Source organism: Pithys albifrons, chromosome 9 (assembly GCF_047495875.1).
Source record: "Pithys albifrons albifrons isolate INPA30051 chromosome 9, PitAlb_v1, whole genome shotgun sequence".
NCBI classification, from domain to species: Eukaryota; Metazoa; Chordata; class Aves; order Passeriformes; family Thamnophilidae; genus Pithys; species Pithys albifrons.
The window spans coordinates 17,125,729-17,144,203 of record NC_092466.1 but is presented as its reverse complement, the minus strand read 5'-3'; the positions used below and the strand labels follow the sequence as shown (position 1 = coordinate 17,144,203).

The window sequence follows — 18,475 nt, the reverse complement described above, 5'->3', positions numbered from 1 at the left end:
AAACAGTTTAGGTACTGATTTTCATGTATGAAAAGTGGTATCTATTCTCACTTCATAAATTTTATACAATAACTTTAGTATTTTTACTGAAGTTTCTAGACTTGCAACACGGAGACATTTTTTAATCATTATCATGGTTTGTATCAGTGCTACTGATGCAGAGAGAGATGTGTCAGTATTAGGAGTAATCTTTGTATTTCAGTGTATCAGCATTGTTTCAGAGGAAGGAGGCCCATAGATGTTCCAAGCAGGATTAACCCAAGTATAGGGTTAAACTAATGGATAAATGATAGATTTAAATGAGAATGTAGACATAAATTCATCATTTCAGTTACTGTTTATTGATTACTTTTGGCTGCACCCTTTTTTTTTAAGTAATTCATAGTGTAAGAACAGTGTTTTACTAGTGGAACTGTTTCCTTCTAAAATGAATTGAACTGCCCATTTTAAAATGTTACTTCATATTCTTTATGTATTTTGCTTAGAAGCATTCAGATTCTTATTATTGATCGATGCTTTCTCTGCTCAGTGCTTTTATTTTTGGCTTGGATTATAATATCCTGTTTGTCATTTTGCTTTCTTTCATATAAGGACGTGTTATAACTTAAGCATACTTAAAAGTTCCAAAGTAATACTGTTACTTCTTTCAAAAGTATTCAGAGATCTAATGTTTACTGTTTGATTTGTTGTTCTTTTTTTACAATAACGTCTTCTGCATGTGTGTGTGTCTATATATATATGTACACATCTGTCCGTCCCTCCCTCCCTCCCTCCCTCCCTCCCTCCCTCCCTCCCTCCCTCCCTCCCTCCCTCCCTCCCTCCCTCCCTCCCTCCCTCCCTCCCTCCCTCCATCTCCTTCCACAAACATAGATCCAGTCTTAAGCAAAGTTTCACTCTGCTGCAGGTAAAAACTTGATTTTCTGTTTATGAGAAACCGGTCTTCATTGATTCTACTGTAGACATTATGTTCACAAACTTTCTATCCTTGAAATCATGCTAATAATGACCTCTTTATTAGCCTCATTGTAATATCTAACACCAACTCTTATGACTCTGCATCTGCTGGCTTCAAGTTGGCTTTTGTTTTTTTACCATAGAACCACATGAATAAATGTGAAGGAGATGATCCAGAGTGACAGTAGCTCTCAGAACTGTTTCCCCTTTTAAGAATGATAACAGTGTTTTAAGAAGGATATTTTATTAGCTGCATCCCTTTCATATGTAATTTTAAACTGTAAGTAAAATATATAATCAAAGTTTCATCTTCAGAGTTTTTTGTCATGTATCTGTAAACATTGAGGATGCAGCTGGTTTGCTGACTAGAGAGTTGGTTCAAGTGTCATGACTGAATACCTTTGAAAAAGAAGTATGTTGAGAACTTTGCAGTCCTTCACAGTACACATCCTCTGTGGTCCTAAAGCTTGTATGTAGTCTTAAAACTTGGAGGAAGTTCCTTGGATTGTACAACCTGAAAATGAAAAGTAAATACCATGAAACTCCTTGTTATCTCTGTGATATGAACACAACTGTACAGTTTCTCATGCCTATGTGTCTGTATTGTGGTGGGGAGCTGGACTTGGAGCTGCTTTTTTAACTGAAATGAATTGACTGACCATTAATGCAGCCCATGCAGTAAATTAGTCAGCAATGTGGCAAGCAGTGTTTGACCACAGGAAAAGATAAAGTTGTGTTTCTACTATATATTTGTAGCAGGCCGTATTCTAAAGCTCTTCCTGTGAAACAGAATTCAGTGGCTGTCACATTATGTACAGGAATCTGCCACACCATCATCTCAGAGCACAGTTTTCTGGTTCCCCATGTTTGGGGTCTGTCTGTGTGGTTGGTTTGTGGATTTAGTTTTGGTTTTGTGTTGCTGGTTTTTTTATTTGTGTGTCAGTTTTGTTTTGTTTTATTTTTAGCACACACTCAAGGGGTTCTTACTCTACCTCCACAAATACCCAAGTGTGAATGTCTCACCTTCTCACTTGGCATTTAAAAAAACGCATCACCACAGTTTATGATTTCAGAATCACACTTAGTTTCTTGGCATTTCAAAATTCTGCCATTAAAGAGGCATGTCTCGTAGCATCTGTTAAACTAATAGAAGTTGAAATGTGTGAGACAGTCTATTCCTGTTTATCATGACAGTTCTGCAGTGTGTTGGTATTTTTATGACACTATTGCAAACAGTGTTACCATTTCTTGAGTGTACAGATCCAGTGATCTGTTAGTAAAATTTTGTCTAACAATCACAAAGTTAAAGCATTCATACTATAACCACCAATTCAGACACATGAATTGCTTTCCTGAAGTTTTGAAAGTATATTTGAGCTAGCAGTGTGTGCTTCATTTAATTTTAATTTAATTTTATTGTAATCGTATAAGGGGATGCCATGTATTGTATGGATTTTTTAAAATTACCATTAGTATGATGCTTGAAGCATTCAGTTACAGAATCTACATTTTTATTGTGGGTTCAGGGTTTTTTTGTTTTAACAGCAATATCTCTCAGGATCTGAACTATACTTTTAGGCAAATTAGAAGAGTTTGTGCGAAATAGAACTTCTCACTGTCAGTATTGCCAAGTATTGTCTAACATAATACTAAATTAGTAGCAAGACTTAAGAAGAAATAATAAGTGAAATTTCTTTTGTTTTCTTCAAGGTTTCAGAAGGAGACAAACAACAAAATGAACAATCCAGCTATTAAGAGAATAACAAATGAAATTATCAAATCACCTGAGGATAAACGAGAATATCGTGGACTAGAACTGGCAAATGGCATTAAAGCACTTCTGATTAGTGACCCCACCACAGATAAGTCTTCAGCAGCTCTTGATGTGCACATAGGTATTTAATTCATGTTGTGTTCATTATGTCATTAATAAAAATGCTTAAAGTTTTGGTATCTTTATATAAACTGACAGGAGTGGTATGCAGTTGGCCACCCATTCTTTTATTGTAATTTAGAGTTTGTTTAATTCTTTGACGCATCAAGTTGAAAATTATTAGAGCTAACTGAGTGCTCTTACTGTGCCCTGTGTTTACTCAAGTGTAGCTCAGTCAGTGGAGAGACTGCTTTTAACCATTAAGTTTCATGTAAGGTCTTTTGTAAGCAGGAAAGGGGCAGGCGTGAGCCCAGTTATTTCAGACAGCTCCATCTGTCATGTCAGCCTTTTTTTTTCATGTTAAATTGTTGATGTGTAGAGTGAGAAAATGCTGGAGAAGTTGAAGAGGCATTCCCTAACTCCAGTGATGCTCAAGTGTGCAAACAGAATTACTGGAAATAGAAGAGGAAGGCAGTAACTTTGACTTTTTGGAATAAAGGAAGCCTTTTCTTATAATCTGAGACACTTCTCAAGTTTCTGTAGTTTTTCAGTTGCTTGGAAAGTATGATGTACCCACACATAACTTACTGCTCTTACTGCTGTTGGTATTAAGGCAGAAGTAACAGAGTCACTTAGAAAACTTCTGCCCTTTTTTGTTGTGGAGATGGCGGTCCCAAATCATCATTATCTAGTTCAGAGGATCCTGAATGTGGTCTTGTTTAGGTAAATGGCAGTGGTGGCCAATTGCAGCATCCAGTTCCCGTGTGTGTAGTGGAGGAGATGGATCTGCTACCTTCATCTCTAGTCTCCCATTGCACATCACAGCACTCTCCAAAACAGGACTGCCACACTCAAACTTCCATGTGTTTGGCTTCCATTCTTCCAAATCATTATTGTCTTTTAATCTGTTTGCCTTCACACCTCCTAGCTGGTCATCCACAGCTGCCTGTGTTCAGGCAATTGCAGGTTGGCCTATAAACACAGGGTAAATACCTCCTTAATTACGGTTGGCAATTGCTGCCTTTCAGCACAGTACAGTCAAGGTGTAGAATTCAGAACAAGGTGATCTGCCAGGTCTTTAAAGATTATGAGTCATGAACTCAGTTGAAAAATTGTCTGTATAAGGAAGTGCCAGTTGACTTGGAGAGGCAATTTGGGACGCTAATTGGTTGTTACTAATTCTAATTTTTTAACTGCTTTTTAAAGATTTAGTTGACCATAGTTGCACAGGTGTCTGCTTACAGCTACAAAACTGATACATAGTTGCCTAAAGCAACATACTGTAATATAGAGGACCTTACAAAGCTTAATGTTTCAGTATTAATTTTTATGAATGGTTACATGAAATTTTTCCTCTTGCAGGATCCTTGTCTGATCCCCCCAACATCGCTGGGCTTAGTCATTTTTGTGAGCATATGTTGTTCCTGGGAACCAAGAAATACCCAAAAGAGAATGAATATAGCCAGTTTCTAAGTGAGCATGCTGGGAGCTCCAATGCTTTCACCAGTGGTGAACATACCAACTATTACTTTGATGTATCACATGAACATCTAGAAGGTGCACTAGACAGGTAAGCACATCTTTTAATATTTGAATTTTTGTTCCATAGGTTCTACTTGAATTAGTGTAAATGTTTTTTACTAGTTCTATTGTTATGATATTAAAAAAAAAAAGGTTGAGAGCATAATCTTTTGTTAAAACTAATAACCAGATATTTTTCAGTTTAAAAGTCTTGCTCAGATTTGTTTTCAGCTAGCAGAGCTCTTCACTGAGGCAGAATTTTTGAAATTTAAACATTGTGTTTACACTGAGTATTTTTTGAAATTTGGGGCACAGAATATAATGATGGATTTGCATGTTGTGTAAAAACAGTGACTGTATAACAAATACTGTTCTTCCTATGGGATCCTTATTTCACTGATAGCAACAGAAGAGTGAAGTCTAGAAATCTGTTAGGATGCTTTTACTGAAGGGAACTTGTTGAAATCTCTGTGTTTTGGGAAAGGAAGAGAAACTGAAAAGTGTGTAGTCAGTGAGGTAGAGTGAGTTTTCTCTTGGGCTTCTCCCTGGATGTCTGACAAGACTCACTTGATTTGTGAGATTAAAAGCTTCTTGCAGCTAAACCTCAAAACAGTAGAAATTTTCAGTGAGGACTGTGATGCAGGGTCCTTGTTCTTGTAGTACCTTGTATCATGAATGTGTTGTCTGCATTTATACATAATTGAGAAATAAAGATACTGAATCAGTGTCAAAACTGTTTTAGAATGTGTAAGTTCTACATTAAAAATAATGTATCCAGCTGTTTCCAGGAGGTACCGAGATTCTTACTTTTCTTTACTATTTATGTACAGTACTCCTGATCAAATTAAGTTTTGTCTCTTTAGATTTGCCCAGTTTTTCCTGTGCCCTCTGTTTGATGAAAGCTGCAAAGACAGGGAAGTGAATGCTGTTGATTCTGAGCATGAGAAGAATCTGATGAATGATGCCTGGAGGTTGTTTCAATTGGAGAAGGCTACTGGAAACCCCAATCACCCCTTCAGTAAATTTGGAACAGGTTTGTGGGAATATAATTATCTTTCTGTTGGAGTTCTGTGTAACATACATAATATTATTGTTTATGTAAAATTGCTAAAGACAGACTGAAACAATTCCTTTTTTTCCTTCTCCATACATGTTTGTTATGGTGCTTTATCACATTTTCCAGGTCGCATACCAAACAGAGCTAAACAAAAGCAGAGGAAATAGAGTGATCCAAGACTTGGAGCACAGTGATGAAGGAACCTTTATGGTTCTGATAATTACTGTATGAATGCTGCTTTCCAATTACTGCATTTGTCATAATTTAGTACTGTTAAGTCTTTGTGCATAACAAAGTGAATGATTTGTGTTTAAGTTGTTGTTAGCCACATGCTGGTTTTGTTAACTAGTGTTGCATTTAGACTAAATGACAGTGACTAGGTCAAATCAGAAAGATCAGCAAAGTAAAGTGAAAATTACTGAGCAGGAATGTAGAAACAAAATCTTAACCATGGAGCACAACAGTAGGAGATGGATAGATAAAATGATCCTGGACAAATTTCAATCTTAGGGCTGTATTTTTTTTATTCAGACTTAATTATTCACAGAACACTTAGTAAGAATTTAAAATAAACACCCCAAAACCTCAATTTATAAAGCATTGAAGTGAGATACCATAGGTATGGTCAAAATCACAAATGTTTGATGCTTTGGTAGAAGTTTAGGTGTTATTTTCAACATGAATTTATTTTTGAAGCTGTCCACGTAGCAGGGCTGCACTGTTCAATCATGAGCATGAGGCGTTTTGGGGCTGGGTTAGTTGGCACTTAGAACACTTGACTGAAATACTGGGTACAGTTGAGATGACAGGGAGAGCAGATAATGAGCTTCAAGGGACTGGTTCCTTCCTCTGACTCCAGAAAGGCAGGTTACACCTGCAGATGGAGGGCACAGTTACGGGTCTGGTACCCACCTGCTACAGGAGCATGTATTGCTCTGTTGACCAGTAAAGAGAGACTGTCTGTAAAAGGGAAACTATAAATGTATTCTCCAAACAGATAGATTTGAAAAAAAGGTCTTGGGAACTACTCATTAATAAACAAGTGTTCAAAGTACATTCATTAATCTCTGCTGCTGAAGATATTATTAAATTTTTGTGTAGCACTCAGAAAACGTACATGGAATTTGCATAAATCCTTTTTTCCATTTTTAAGAAGGTTGTCTAGCTGACACAAAGGAAATGTTGTCATGGGGAGAATACCCAATATGTGCTGAAATTGAACTGGAGGAGTCATATTCACCTTTCCTTAGATTAGGCTCTGATTCCAAAATTAAATGATAGCACATAACCTTTGATGGTTTTTATTTACCCATAGAGGTGACATCTGTGATATGGTTTTCATGACAGTTGCATTTGGCATCCTTGTGGTTTCCCTTTGACCAGCTAAGATGTTGTCAGTGTAGCAGAGTACAGGAATGACTCCATTTGATGCTTTAGGTCATTCCTCATTGCTGTGCAGCTTATTTTGTCAGCAAATCTTCTATTTATCCACAGAAACAAATGCACCTTAGTCTTCCAGTGTTGTTCTTAGGGTGTGCATTTTGTCCCCAAATACCCATCACTGGTGTCCCTTAATTAATGCCTGTGATGGTAATTCTTTTGCATCAGACCCTCAACAGTATCAAGTAATTTCCCCAGCACTTCTGCACTGTCTGTGTCTGTTTTCCTACATCTACAAGGTGTCTTCACACTGTTGCTTCATAATGTGTTCCAATACTGCAACATCACAGTTACTGAGATGTTTTATTTTAACCTATATATTGATGCTGTGGGAATAAACACTGTAGGGTATCTAGAACTTCACCATTTAATTTGTCTGCAGGTATTTGGACAAAATATTTAAAATATAATGGTATACTGAACCAGTTTTCTTATTATGCATATAGATATGTTTAAAATTTATATCCATCCAAAGGAAAGCAGGGTAAGGAATTTATATATTTCTTTTTGATCTGTGTATTTGTAGACATCAAATATTGTTAACTGTTTTTATGTTACAGGGAACAAACTCACTCTGGAAACTAGACCAACCAAAGAAGGAATAGATGTAAGGCAAGAGCTATTGAAGTTCCATTCTACTTATTATTCATCAAATTTAATGGCTATTTGTGTCTTAGGAAGAGGTGAGTTTTGTTGGTTAACACTTGACATATGTATTTGAGGAAGGTGGAGATACCAACTGCTTAAAACCTTGTGCACAAGATGATATTTTGCATATATTTCTTAAGAGCTTAATAACAGTGTGTGAAAACCGTTTGCTTTTTTAAAATATGCTGGTATTTGTATGGTGTTTTACAGTAGTGCTTGGATGATGAGTGTGAGTGAAATAAAAGTAATTTTTTATCTAATCAAAAGCAAAATTCACCAAGGAATTTTAAATTCAACTTGCTCAGTAAGAATTACACTAGCAACTGGAAATCTGTACTAAAGAAAACCATCACTTAGAGTTTAAAAGCTCAGATGAGTGTGTATTTTGTTGATGTGAATAAAAAATAGTGGTTTGTAGTAGAATTCCATGCAGTTGACAAACTTTGTTACACAGTGAACCATCTTGGGTTTGCATTGTTTTGTAGTCTTTTTTTCCCCTGCAGAATTCTCTTAGTGTAAGAGCACATGTATGTTGGTCAAGAAAGATTCTACTTTCTCAATCTAACTGGATTTGTTTTGATAACCAGATGGCTGCTTTTTGAAATCTTTCAAGGATTAAGGCTAAGACATCCTTTGAGATTCTTTACTTTGAGAAATTCAAGAAACGCACGTTGTTTCTATTTCCAACGCCTACTCTTAAAAGGCTTGTGCTAAAAAATTGACAGATGAGTCTTTTTTATCTTATTCACAGTTTGAGAAGTGCTCCAAAATGCATTTCCTCAAGCAGATAGCAGTTTTTAAGACAGCATTTCAACAGAAATGGTATAGGTCAGTTTAGGTGAATTAATGCACAGCATCAAATTCTTTCTGTGAAAGGTCTGCTCAGGTTTGCAGAGTGCTGCAGTCACAGAGTGAAACTAGAATGGATGTAAAAGAGGTACTTACACAGGTCACAGAAGTGCGTGTTCTCGGTCCTGAGGACAGATGACCTGACTCAGTGTACCCAAAGTACTAGACATGAGCTAAAGCGGAAGAAAATTCAAGTTTTGGCAAAGATGTTTGTACTCTAGAAAAGTTGCAGCTGTAATTCCATGTCCCTTAAGCTTTTTGTGGAATGTTTATTTTTGTAAATGTTCAATATCTGATGTGTCTTTTCTTCAGTTCCATCTTAGATTCTTCAGTAAAATGTAAAGATTTATTTTTGGTTGCAGGATTTATTTTAATAATGATTGAAGCCCTCCTTTAATAAGCATGGTGGTTCTAGCATGTTATACTTCGAAATTCAAGTATGACTATAGATTTCCTTTTTGAAATTAAGTATCATAACACCATTAAAACGTCTGTATAATTCATGTCTCTCCCCCAAAACATTCAAACCCCAAGTTTGCCAGAGTCTTCAGATAATGACTGTGTTTTTCTCTAATGTTTCTTTATTCTAGAATCCTTGGATGAGCTGACTAGCTTAGTTGTAAAGTTATTTTCAGAAGTGGAGAATAAAAATGTCCCTATACCAGAGTTTCCTGAACATCCTTTCCAGGAAGAGCATCTCCGGGTATGTATGGAGATACATCTTTCACCAGGAGTGTGTACCTTAAATGATACTCTGTAATGTTTCTGTAAACATTATGGGCTTCACTGCTTTTTTATCTATGTCACTGTCAAGTTCCAGGTTTCTTGATTCATTTTCTACCTGCTTTTCCATTCTGACTGTAGTTTTGTGTAGTTTATAGAAAAGGTTGTACATTTGGTTGCAGCTGTAAGCAACTGAGAGATAATTAGTTTTCTTTTGGTTTGCATTATGAAGGGCTAAACATTGCCCAAAGTTTTAGATACTTTTACTTATGAGATTTTGAAGATATGTTCGTAATATGTGTATGAAGGGAACACAGTATGTGCTCCTGAGAGGAGTAAAATAAATGAGTTTCCCTTTGTTTATGGGTCTCCTTGTTTGTTTTCCCCTCAGCAACTTTACAAAGTGGTACCCATCAAGGACATTAGAAATCTTTATGTCACATTTCCTATACCAGATCTTCAGAAGTACTATAAATCAAACCCTGGCCATTACCTTGGTCATCTGATTGGACATGAAGGCCCTGGGAGTCTTTTATCAGAGCTTAAAGCCAAAGGTAAGTCCTTTGAAGTTAAAGAATTAAAAAAATATTTGATCACACAATTTTTAAAAGTTTAGTTATGTTTCACTTGGAATTGATCTCTGTATGTTAAAGCCTTCAACTACTTGAGTAATTCAAATTGTAATTGATTTTTCACTTTATTTCTGTGGCAGGTAAAAATAAATGGTTACCAGGCACTCAGACTGCTGGAGCTATGATTCCTTGCAGTACCCTTTATCTGCCCTGTTCAGAGAGTTATGTGAACTTTGACATAATGATCTTGTCTCTATTCTTTCACTGACTTTGAGAATACTGTCAAGGTCCCTTAATGTCTGTAAGACTTGGAAGTATCTTTTGCTATTTTTCTTTATATCACTCTGTTCCAAGCAGAAATTAATTGCCCAGTAATCGAATGGTCTTGAGTTTGTTATACCACTCAGGTACAAAATCACATAGACTTGTGTTTGTATTTAACTCTCACTGTTGCTGCAGGCATTAAGGAAGAGAGGAAGAACACGTCAGTGAATTAAAATATGTTAAAAAAAAGGTGATGTTGCTGAAGCATACAAAAAGTTGCATAAATTGCTGCTGATTTATTAATGTGATAAAGTTTCTTTTTTATGCCATAGGTTGGGTAAATACTCTTGTTGGAGGCCAGAAGGAAGGTGCTCGAGGTTTCATGTTCTTCATCATTAATGTGGACTTGACAGAGGAAGGACTTTGTAAGTGCAGCACTGTGCCTTCATTCTTGTTATTCCTGATGTGATGAGGTTGTGTTTGTATCTGAAGAGACTAATTGTGATTATAGCTTGAAAGCAAAGTTATTTTAACTGGTTATTCTTCTGTTTTGAGATCCTCTCACTATTCTTAACACAGTATTCTAACACAGGTCACCTGAGAAATCAACTTACTTGAGGTTATATGAAGTTAATTAAATACTCTATATAAATTTCTTTGAAAGAAAAGCTGTTAATGCCTTCGTGTGCTACTTATTCATACTAGTTAGACACATGTTAAATGGTATTGTAATCAATATCTTCAGTAAAGACATGTTCAGTGCAGTTCTCAGAATTAGCTGGAGACATAAACACCTTCAATTCATGTCTGAGCAAAGCAATTTTAACTTTGCCAGTGGGATTGTGGATGTCCTTAAATACCCTAATGTATCAGGGTGGAATGAAAAATAAACCATACATGTTTGTGTTCATCAGAATTTCTTCTTAATGAAGAACTGAGGGGATTTTTAAGCATTTTTTTCTTTCCAGTGCATGTTGAAGATATTATTTTGCACATGTTTCAATATATTCAAAAACTGCGTATAGAAGGACCTCAAGAATGGGTTTTCCAAGAGTGCAAGGTAAGTAATTGGGACTTAAAATATGCAGTTGGTTGTATTTTTACATTTTTTTTTATTATAAGTAGAAGCAGATTCCTTGGCTGTGTAACTAGCTTTTAATTATCACATGATAATTAGGTTTATTAATTTCGAAGGTGCAACATGACACAAAATGGCAAGTACACTCAGAGTATAATGTCTTAACATAGGTGTGAATTGGTTTTGTAGAGCTGGGAGTTAGAGTAGGATAATGGAGGTGAAGGAAGAAGTGTCTTGTTCTTAGTCCTTCCTTAGTCTTCACTGAAGAAGGAGGGAGGGGAGATTTTTCTATGAGGGGTGACACTGAATTGGAAATTGAAATGGCTGTTACTCTACCCCTCTCTTCTTACATGTGTCAAATTGTATAGATAAGATTGTAAAGGTAATAGGACATTTTAATCTGCTGTTTGTTCCCTCATCTTTTTGAAAAGTGAACTAAAGGCATGGAGTACTTTGGCTGTGCACTTCAGTCTTTGCTGAACTGTTCATGCTTCTTACAAGTCTGAATGGTTCTGTGTGCACAGGGCAAAAATGTGAAGTATCCTATTAGAATTAGGGAGCACTGCACTTCTCAGTGTCAGTGTGAAATAAACCCAGTTTTATTTATATAGTCTCGTTGGCTCAGCACATATGATTGGGTAAAGATTTCTTGTTTCATCTTAGCTTTATTTGATGAAAACTGTTGAGTCTCTTCTGAGAGCAGAAATTCTGCAGCTGGGTTAAGCTTTGTTTCTTAACACTTTGACACTGTATACCTGTAAAAGTAGTCTCAAGTCTCGTTATCCTCTGCTAAAAGTCCCAATGGATTTGTTTCACTTTACAGAGTAAGCAAATAGAAGATTTGAAAGAGTAGTTCCATCCTTCTATCTCATCCCTGTGTCTTTCCCTTGCTCCTCTTGTATCAGCCCCAGCACTCCTGAGACTGTGGGGTGAGTCAGAGAGCTGGCAAACTAGTATGAAAAGAATTTTTAGAGTTTATTTTCAGCTGAATTGTTGAATTAATCAGACTCTCTGCATGGTGTCATGGAAGGATGGACTGTCCTTTTCATTGGCTTAGATCTCTTTAATTCACCCTTGCCATTGTATCCTAAGAATTATGTATTCCGTTTCTGTGGCTAAGACAGCATAAAGAAACACACTCTGTCTCTAAACTTACCTATTGTCTGGCTGAACGAAAGGAGGAAAGAAGGAAGAGGGAAAGGCTTCAGTTTGTTAACATATGACAGACATTGCACTGGAACGCTGTGCACTGATTGTATCAGAGTCAGTGTGTTTTCAAGTTACTTATAGGAAATTGAAATATATGAGATGTGGGACAGATCTCTTACTATGAACAGTCTTGATATTGTGAAACTATCCCAAATTGCTTGTGAGTTTTATGCAACTTGAATATTACTGAAAACTTGTATTAGACACCTGTCTAACTGCTATAACGTGATACAACAAAAGTACTTCCTTTTCTTTCATTATAAAAAGGAATTCAGTAGCCAGTAATTATTCTTAAAATAGGCTTTAATTTATGCTCTTCAGTCATTCATACATTGTTTTCTAGGATCTAAATGCTGTGGCATTCAGATTTAAAGATAAAGAACGACCACGAGGTTATACATCGAAGCTTGGAGGAATGTTGCATGTAAGTGGAGGGGGGGCATTTTTGTTTGGTTGTTGGTTTTTTTTAATAATCATTTAGCGTGTGTTTGACTATACTGTCAGTAAATACAGGTATCTGCAAAGGCCCTCTGCACTTCTTGTGCTTAGGAGCCTGTATCCTGCTGCATATGTAGTAGTTTTGGCAGTCAATAACTTGCATTCTGTTCACTGTACCATTTCACATTTCTATACTTTGTAGAACTGATTATACAATAACTGGAGTTGCTATTTGATCTGTTTCAGTGTTTTTTTAAGACTTATGTACCTTGTCATTCTGTGTTTACCTGAAACTAAATGTTCTCTAGGAAAATATTAGAAAAATAATACCATTAATGCAAGCAATGTGTTTCATAGTTAACAATGTTGAAATACTGCAGTAAGCAAAAATATTTGTATTAAGATTGCTAATTACAAATGTTTAACTGTACTGATGGAATTACGTATTGGTACTGAAAAAAAATCATGCAGCTTTTTCTTGGTCTTTGTACTTTTTGCAAAATTCACTTCCCTCATTTTGCACTAATGGAACATTTAGGTGGGTTTTTGGGTTCTTTTGGTCTACTGAAATTATGTAACTTTTATACATTGCAGCCATTATTCATTGCATAGCTAATGTCTGCATCTGTTCAGAGAAACTTTTGGTTTCTTTTCAGGAACTCCTGTTAATGGTCCTAGACCTTTAATTTGTAAAGTCTTTAGTTTGTAACTTTAGAATTTTCTTTGTTTACTAAAAGCATTAGACTTAACTGAACGCACTTAAATGGATATTTCAAGAGCCCCTGTTTGGGATGCTGCCACTTGCTTTTGTTTTGTCAAATGCCTAAAATCTATCTAAAAAATGGACTTCTGACTTCTGGAGCAGTCTTTCAGTGGTTTGTGGTTGTTGGATCATTTCCAATTACAATTGCTGTCTTCAAAAACCAGGCCAGGAAGTTGCCAGCAGTGTTCCAAGGAGCAGGGTATTGATTCAGGAATTTTTTTTTCACTGCTTTTCTTTTGCTGTGCTTTGCAGTATGAATGGTAATTCTCATTCTGCTCTTAGTTAAATGAGCATCAAATTCTGCATCTTTAGCATTTATATTTGAAGTTTTTGTAGCACAGGTTTGGTTCGTTGTCCTTGGTCTCTACCCGCCAGCTCTTTTTCTTTTCCATCATTCTTTTTGTGACTTCCTTTGTGTTCTCGAAGTCATTCCACTGTAGTTTTTTGTATAATGTTTGTAATTCAGAAAGCCATTTTGTAATAATTCTGGTCAAAAAAAGTACACATGTATGCCAAACTGCAAGTGCTTGATGTCAGCTGGTATTCCTATCAACCACACTTACCATTTTCAGATGAGTTTTAACTTTGTTTTTTTTCTTAAATTTCTGTGTACCTTACGAGATTTTCAGCTTGTTTCTAGATAAAATATGTTAGAATTATAAAAGTGTTTAAATCTGTATTATGGTTTTAGGTATTGAAATATTCTTTCCTTTAAATTACTGTAAATAAGAATTGGATTGTTAGTGAATCCTAAAAAAACTTACTTGTTTTTTGTGGTTTTTTTCTGTTTGTTTTTTGCTTGGTTGGTTTTACTTGTTATGTTTTTTTTTCCCAAAGCACTCAAATATAAGAGTACTTGGTATTCTTTTATCTTTAAAAATATCCTGCAGGGGTCAGCATTTACCATGTTATTTTTTACTTTAGTCAAAATACTATTTAAAGGTGGGTGACTTTGTATATTGAGGTATAAAATATTTCAAGAGAAAAGAATGGTAACTGTGCAGTTATAGAATTGCCTAATACATGAGAAATATGATTGCATAGTTAGAATGCTACTCCCTCTTGTTAAGAGAAAGGTTTTAAAACATCTGCCCACTTCTAATTTGAAATTACAGAGGTAATACAGATTTAGTGACCAAAAGTATACGCTTTTGTTTTGTTTACTGAACTGTAGTTTTTTCATGCTTAATTTTGTTCAATTCATTTGCATATTTCTGGGCATTGTTTTTTAGTATTATCCAATAGAAGAAGTATTGGCTGCTGAATATTTGCTTGAAGAATTCAGGCCTGATTTAATAGAGATGGTACTGGATAAATTGCGACCAGAAAATGTTCGGTAAGTTAAACACAAACATTGTAAGAAAGCAGAGGGTCCTGGTGTTTCTAGGGTTATGTATGTAATCATAGAATAAATGGAGTTGCCTGTGTCAGTGACAGTAGTTGCCATAGCAATTAATGCCCTTTAAAGAAGGGCCTATATCTCTGTGTGTGGGTGTGCATCTGTGTGTAATGTGTGTGGGCTACTTCAACTGAAGCTTGACTATTTCAGATCATATTTTGAACAAACAATACTTGAATGAAAATTTCCAGGTTCTCTTTCCTATTGTATTTATTACACCTATTTTGAATGTATTTTCATGCTAATCTAAAACTTGATACTGTTAACATAAAGACTGTTTTTAGTAATTAAAAGAGAGGATGTGTAATTACTTGTTCTCTGAAGAAAGGTTCATCAAATTCCACACCAATGTGAACTTTCACCTTGTTTTAGAATTGCTTACAAGCAATAGGTAAACCTGAGTTACTACTGATTTACTAAAGAGGCTACAGGTGCTTAATCAGATCTGATGTTTATTAGAGCATGTAGCTTTAAAACGTGGCTCCTAACATTGCAAGAAAAGGGTCAGTGTTACCCTACTCACAGTGTAAATTGTGTCTTTGTTATTAGCCAGACAACTTCCAAAGCATCTTCTTAAACACTCAAAAATGGCTGGAGAAAATAATATATGTAGGATACATTTATAGACTCTTTAAGCTTGTCAGATGCTGCTGGACACTCCAGACTACTTGTGAGGTGTCTGTGTTACCCTTGTTGCTGACTGTGCCAGTCTCGTTTAACACCCTTTTCAGCTGATGGTACTTCAGCATAAAATAGCCAAAATGAACCTTGTTCACAAGTTGGTAGTGTGAGAAAGGAAAGTGTAGAGAATACTGTTAGATGGAGAAAATTCAAGTCTGTAGCTTGTTGCTATAAGCACATCAATAATGGTGACAGTTTTTAAAAGGATGTGGTGTGCTTTTTTCAAGGACATGGTAAACATCCATTTCACAATGCTTTGGGTAACATAAGCCCACCTGCACTTGCAGTTGCAATTCTGCATTCATTTTTGTCCACGATTAAAATAAAGGGAGGTGGGGCAAGAAAAGAGCAAGATGAGCAAGAATCTTACTAGAAAAAGAGGAAAAAGTAATTCTTAAAAAATAAAGGAATTAGCTGTAACACATTGGGTACTTTAGTAACCAAAGAAAACAATAGTTTACTGTCATACGTGTCTTTCTGTAGTAGTTTTGTAGGATTACATCATCTCCTTCCATTTGACAAAATGATATGCTGGAGGTGGGAATTGTGGGTTAATTTTTAATAAAAGCTAGGATTTTTCCGAGGTGGAACACATCTGGAAACAATAACAACTGGAATGATCAACTTTAGTGTATTAAACAGCTCAGAAGCGTTGACCCTTCAGAAGATGGTGATGAGTGTGTCAGACTTCAAATTCAGTCTGTGTGGAATGGTGTCTGTGTGACTCTGCAAGCAGCAAAGTGAAGTACATTTAGACTGGGAGGCACAGAGGTGGAGGTCTCTCAGCAGTGAAGGTGGACAGACTGGGTATATTTTTCTGTATAGGAAGGGTTCAAAGTTTTGCATAATGGCAGAGTGATGGTGGTGTGATGACTGACCCAAGAAAGGCTGTAATCACAGAGGGAATGGCCATTGGTAATTTCTGTGGGTCTCCATGTAATCTTGGGCTTTAAATGACCTGTGTGTCACCCTGCTTTCTTCTGGCTTGTGCTTTTTGGATGCTGGCAAAAATATGTTGCATTTAAGACTAATGATCTTGTCTCTTCACCTTACCTGCCTTAAGGAATAGATATAATTTAATAGATGAAGAAATGCGTAACTTTAAACATTCGGATAAAAGAAATACCAATAAAATGTTTGGAGAAAAAAAGATTTTTAGAACTGGAATATACCAGTTTTATGGCCTCTGCAGTTAATTGTTAAATAAATTACATATTCTCTTTGTTGCAGAGATTTTAGTAGGGTTTAAAGATAGTAAATACAAGTGGGTTAGTTTTCTGAAGCTTAAGTGCCCACAGTTATGACGACAGCTGTCCTGTTAGGGCTAAAATATAAATATGTGCAAACTAGAGAGTGACCAAGGACTGATTAAATGCAGTTCTAACAGCTAGATTCAGCTGTTATTCTAACATGGATCAAACAAGGCCTGCAGGAGGTCTGTAATGATGTAACAGCAGGCATGCTTTGAGTTTGAATGGTGTATGTTCAGAGTGATGATAATGCATGGCTTATTATGTGTAGACTGAAGTCATACTGGTGTTTGCAATTGCCACAGCAACTGTACACTCACATGTTTTTCTCCTTATGTTCAGACTATTTGTCTTCTCCAAAAGTGTAACTTATCAAAAGAAACTAAAAACAGCAAACCAAATTTAAGATTCCCGAGTGCCATATTGCTTTTTCCTGCTGCCCTAAATGATACATTATTTTCAGTGTAGACTCAAAAGTTACACTGCTTCCATTTTGCTTCTCTGATAATACAGGAAGCTGATTTTTCTCAGATTTAAAAGTATAAGTCAATTTTAGCAGGAATTAAATTTTTTATTTGGTGCATCAGGTGTTTTCAGATGTAGGCTAATCAGGCTTTCCTATTTTTATTTGACTGAAAAAATTTACATAGCACTTATGTAGTACTATATTCCTTTTAGATACTGTAAGGGCTTACTCTGAAAATAAAAGTAGAATGAAATGGACTGCAGGTTTTTCTAAATTATCATTTTAATGTATAGTATAAAGTAACAGAATACAATTTTATAGTATCTTTCATTTTAAATTACTGGCAAGATAAATTATCTTGGGAGGGGGAAGCTTACTTAAGTCTTACTAAAAGTGATTCCATGGTGCATTACAAAGACTCAAGAAAGCCACTGTGGATTTGTATTTTTAGTGAGCTCTCCTGAAAGAATGAGTAGAAGTTACAGGTGTTAATAAAAGGACCTCCTTCTGTTGTACTTTATTGCACCTGTATCTTTATTAATGCAGTGAATTACCATCAATCCAGTAACCTGTTTCCTTCTTTTGTCTTTTCTTGAGCAAATTTTATATACTAATAAAAAGAACCAGTGAACATGTGCTTTATATATATCTGGTTTGGTTATCCACCATTTACTGATATGCATGGTCATGTTTACCTTTTTATTTTCCCTTTTTATGCAGGAGTTAGTATGTGCTATATCCTAAATGTGCCTGTTGTTTTCCTGGTTCACATAATTTTTTTTTAAATTTTTATGCCTTGTATTCATTCAGTCTTGAGGTGCTTTAATTTCCCTTGATTTGAGTTTTTCCTTTGCATTGTGGTTTTACTTATAATTTCTTTTTCATAACTGTGTTGGAATTTGCCTACACTAAGGACTTTTCTTGGAATATCTGTATTGGAGTAACTGCATTCACAGTTTTAAACTACTGTCAGTGTCTTTTTTTAAAAAGTATAGATTTCTGACGCTTGTTTTCTTAACAAACTTTGTGTTTAAGAAGTATGAAAAAATCCATACAGATGGTAGCAAGTATCCATATGTGCTTCTGTTTGACTGAACCATAGCAGGAAGTTTTCATATTCTCCTCCTGCCCCCACACACTACTTGTTGCATTTAGTGCCTTAATTTCTCTTAGAGAGAAACATTTTAAAATGTAAGTATCATTTTTACTTCTTCAAACTGTATTGGGTTTTGCCAGCCATCTGTGAAGATAAGGGAATAGACTTGGCATGTGTTGCAATCTTAGCTGAAA

General features: G+C 35.7%; 1 protein-coding gene across 4 annotated transcripts in view; it reads left to right on the top strand.

Annotated features, from left to right (window-relative positions):
- Positions 1 to 18,475, top strand: part of IDE (insulin degrading enzyme) — a 52,949-nt gene that overhangs the window by 7,342 nt on the left and 27,132 nt on the right. For 3 of the 4 annotated variants that reach the window (XM_071564318.1, XM_071564315.1, XM_071564317.1), the window contains exons 2-11: positions 2,665 to 2,849; positions 4,190 to 4,397; positions 5,212 to 5,381; positions 7,406 to 7,528; positions 8,933 to 9,045; positions 9,457 to 9,619; positions 10,234 to 10,326; positions 10,870 to 10,961; positions 12,532 to 12,612; positions 14,622 to 14,725. In XM_071564318.1, the coding sequence (XP_071420419.1) occupies positions 2,690 to 2,849; positions 4,190 to 4,397; positions 5,212 to 5,381; positions 7,406 to 7,528; positions 8,933 to 9,045; positions 9,457 to 9,619; positions 10,234 to 10,326; positions 10,870 to 10,961; positions 12,532 to 12,612; positions 14,622 to 14,725 (1,307 nt within the window). In that variant the 5' untranslated portion in view covers positions 2,665 to 2,689. Of the gene's footprint in view, positions 1 to 1,124; positions 1,235 to 2,664; positions 2,850 to 4,189; positions 4,398 to 5,211; positions 5,382 to 7,405; positions 7,529 to 8,932; positions 9,046 to 9,456; positions 9,620 to 10,233; positions 10,327 to 10,869; positions 10,962 to 12,531; positions 12,613 to 14,621; positions 14,726 to 18,475 lie in introns of those variants that run through there. The other variant, XM_071564316.1, reaches the window with a different exon arrangement.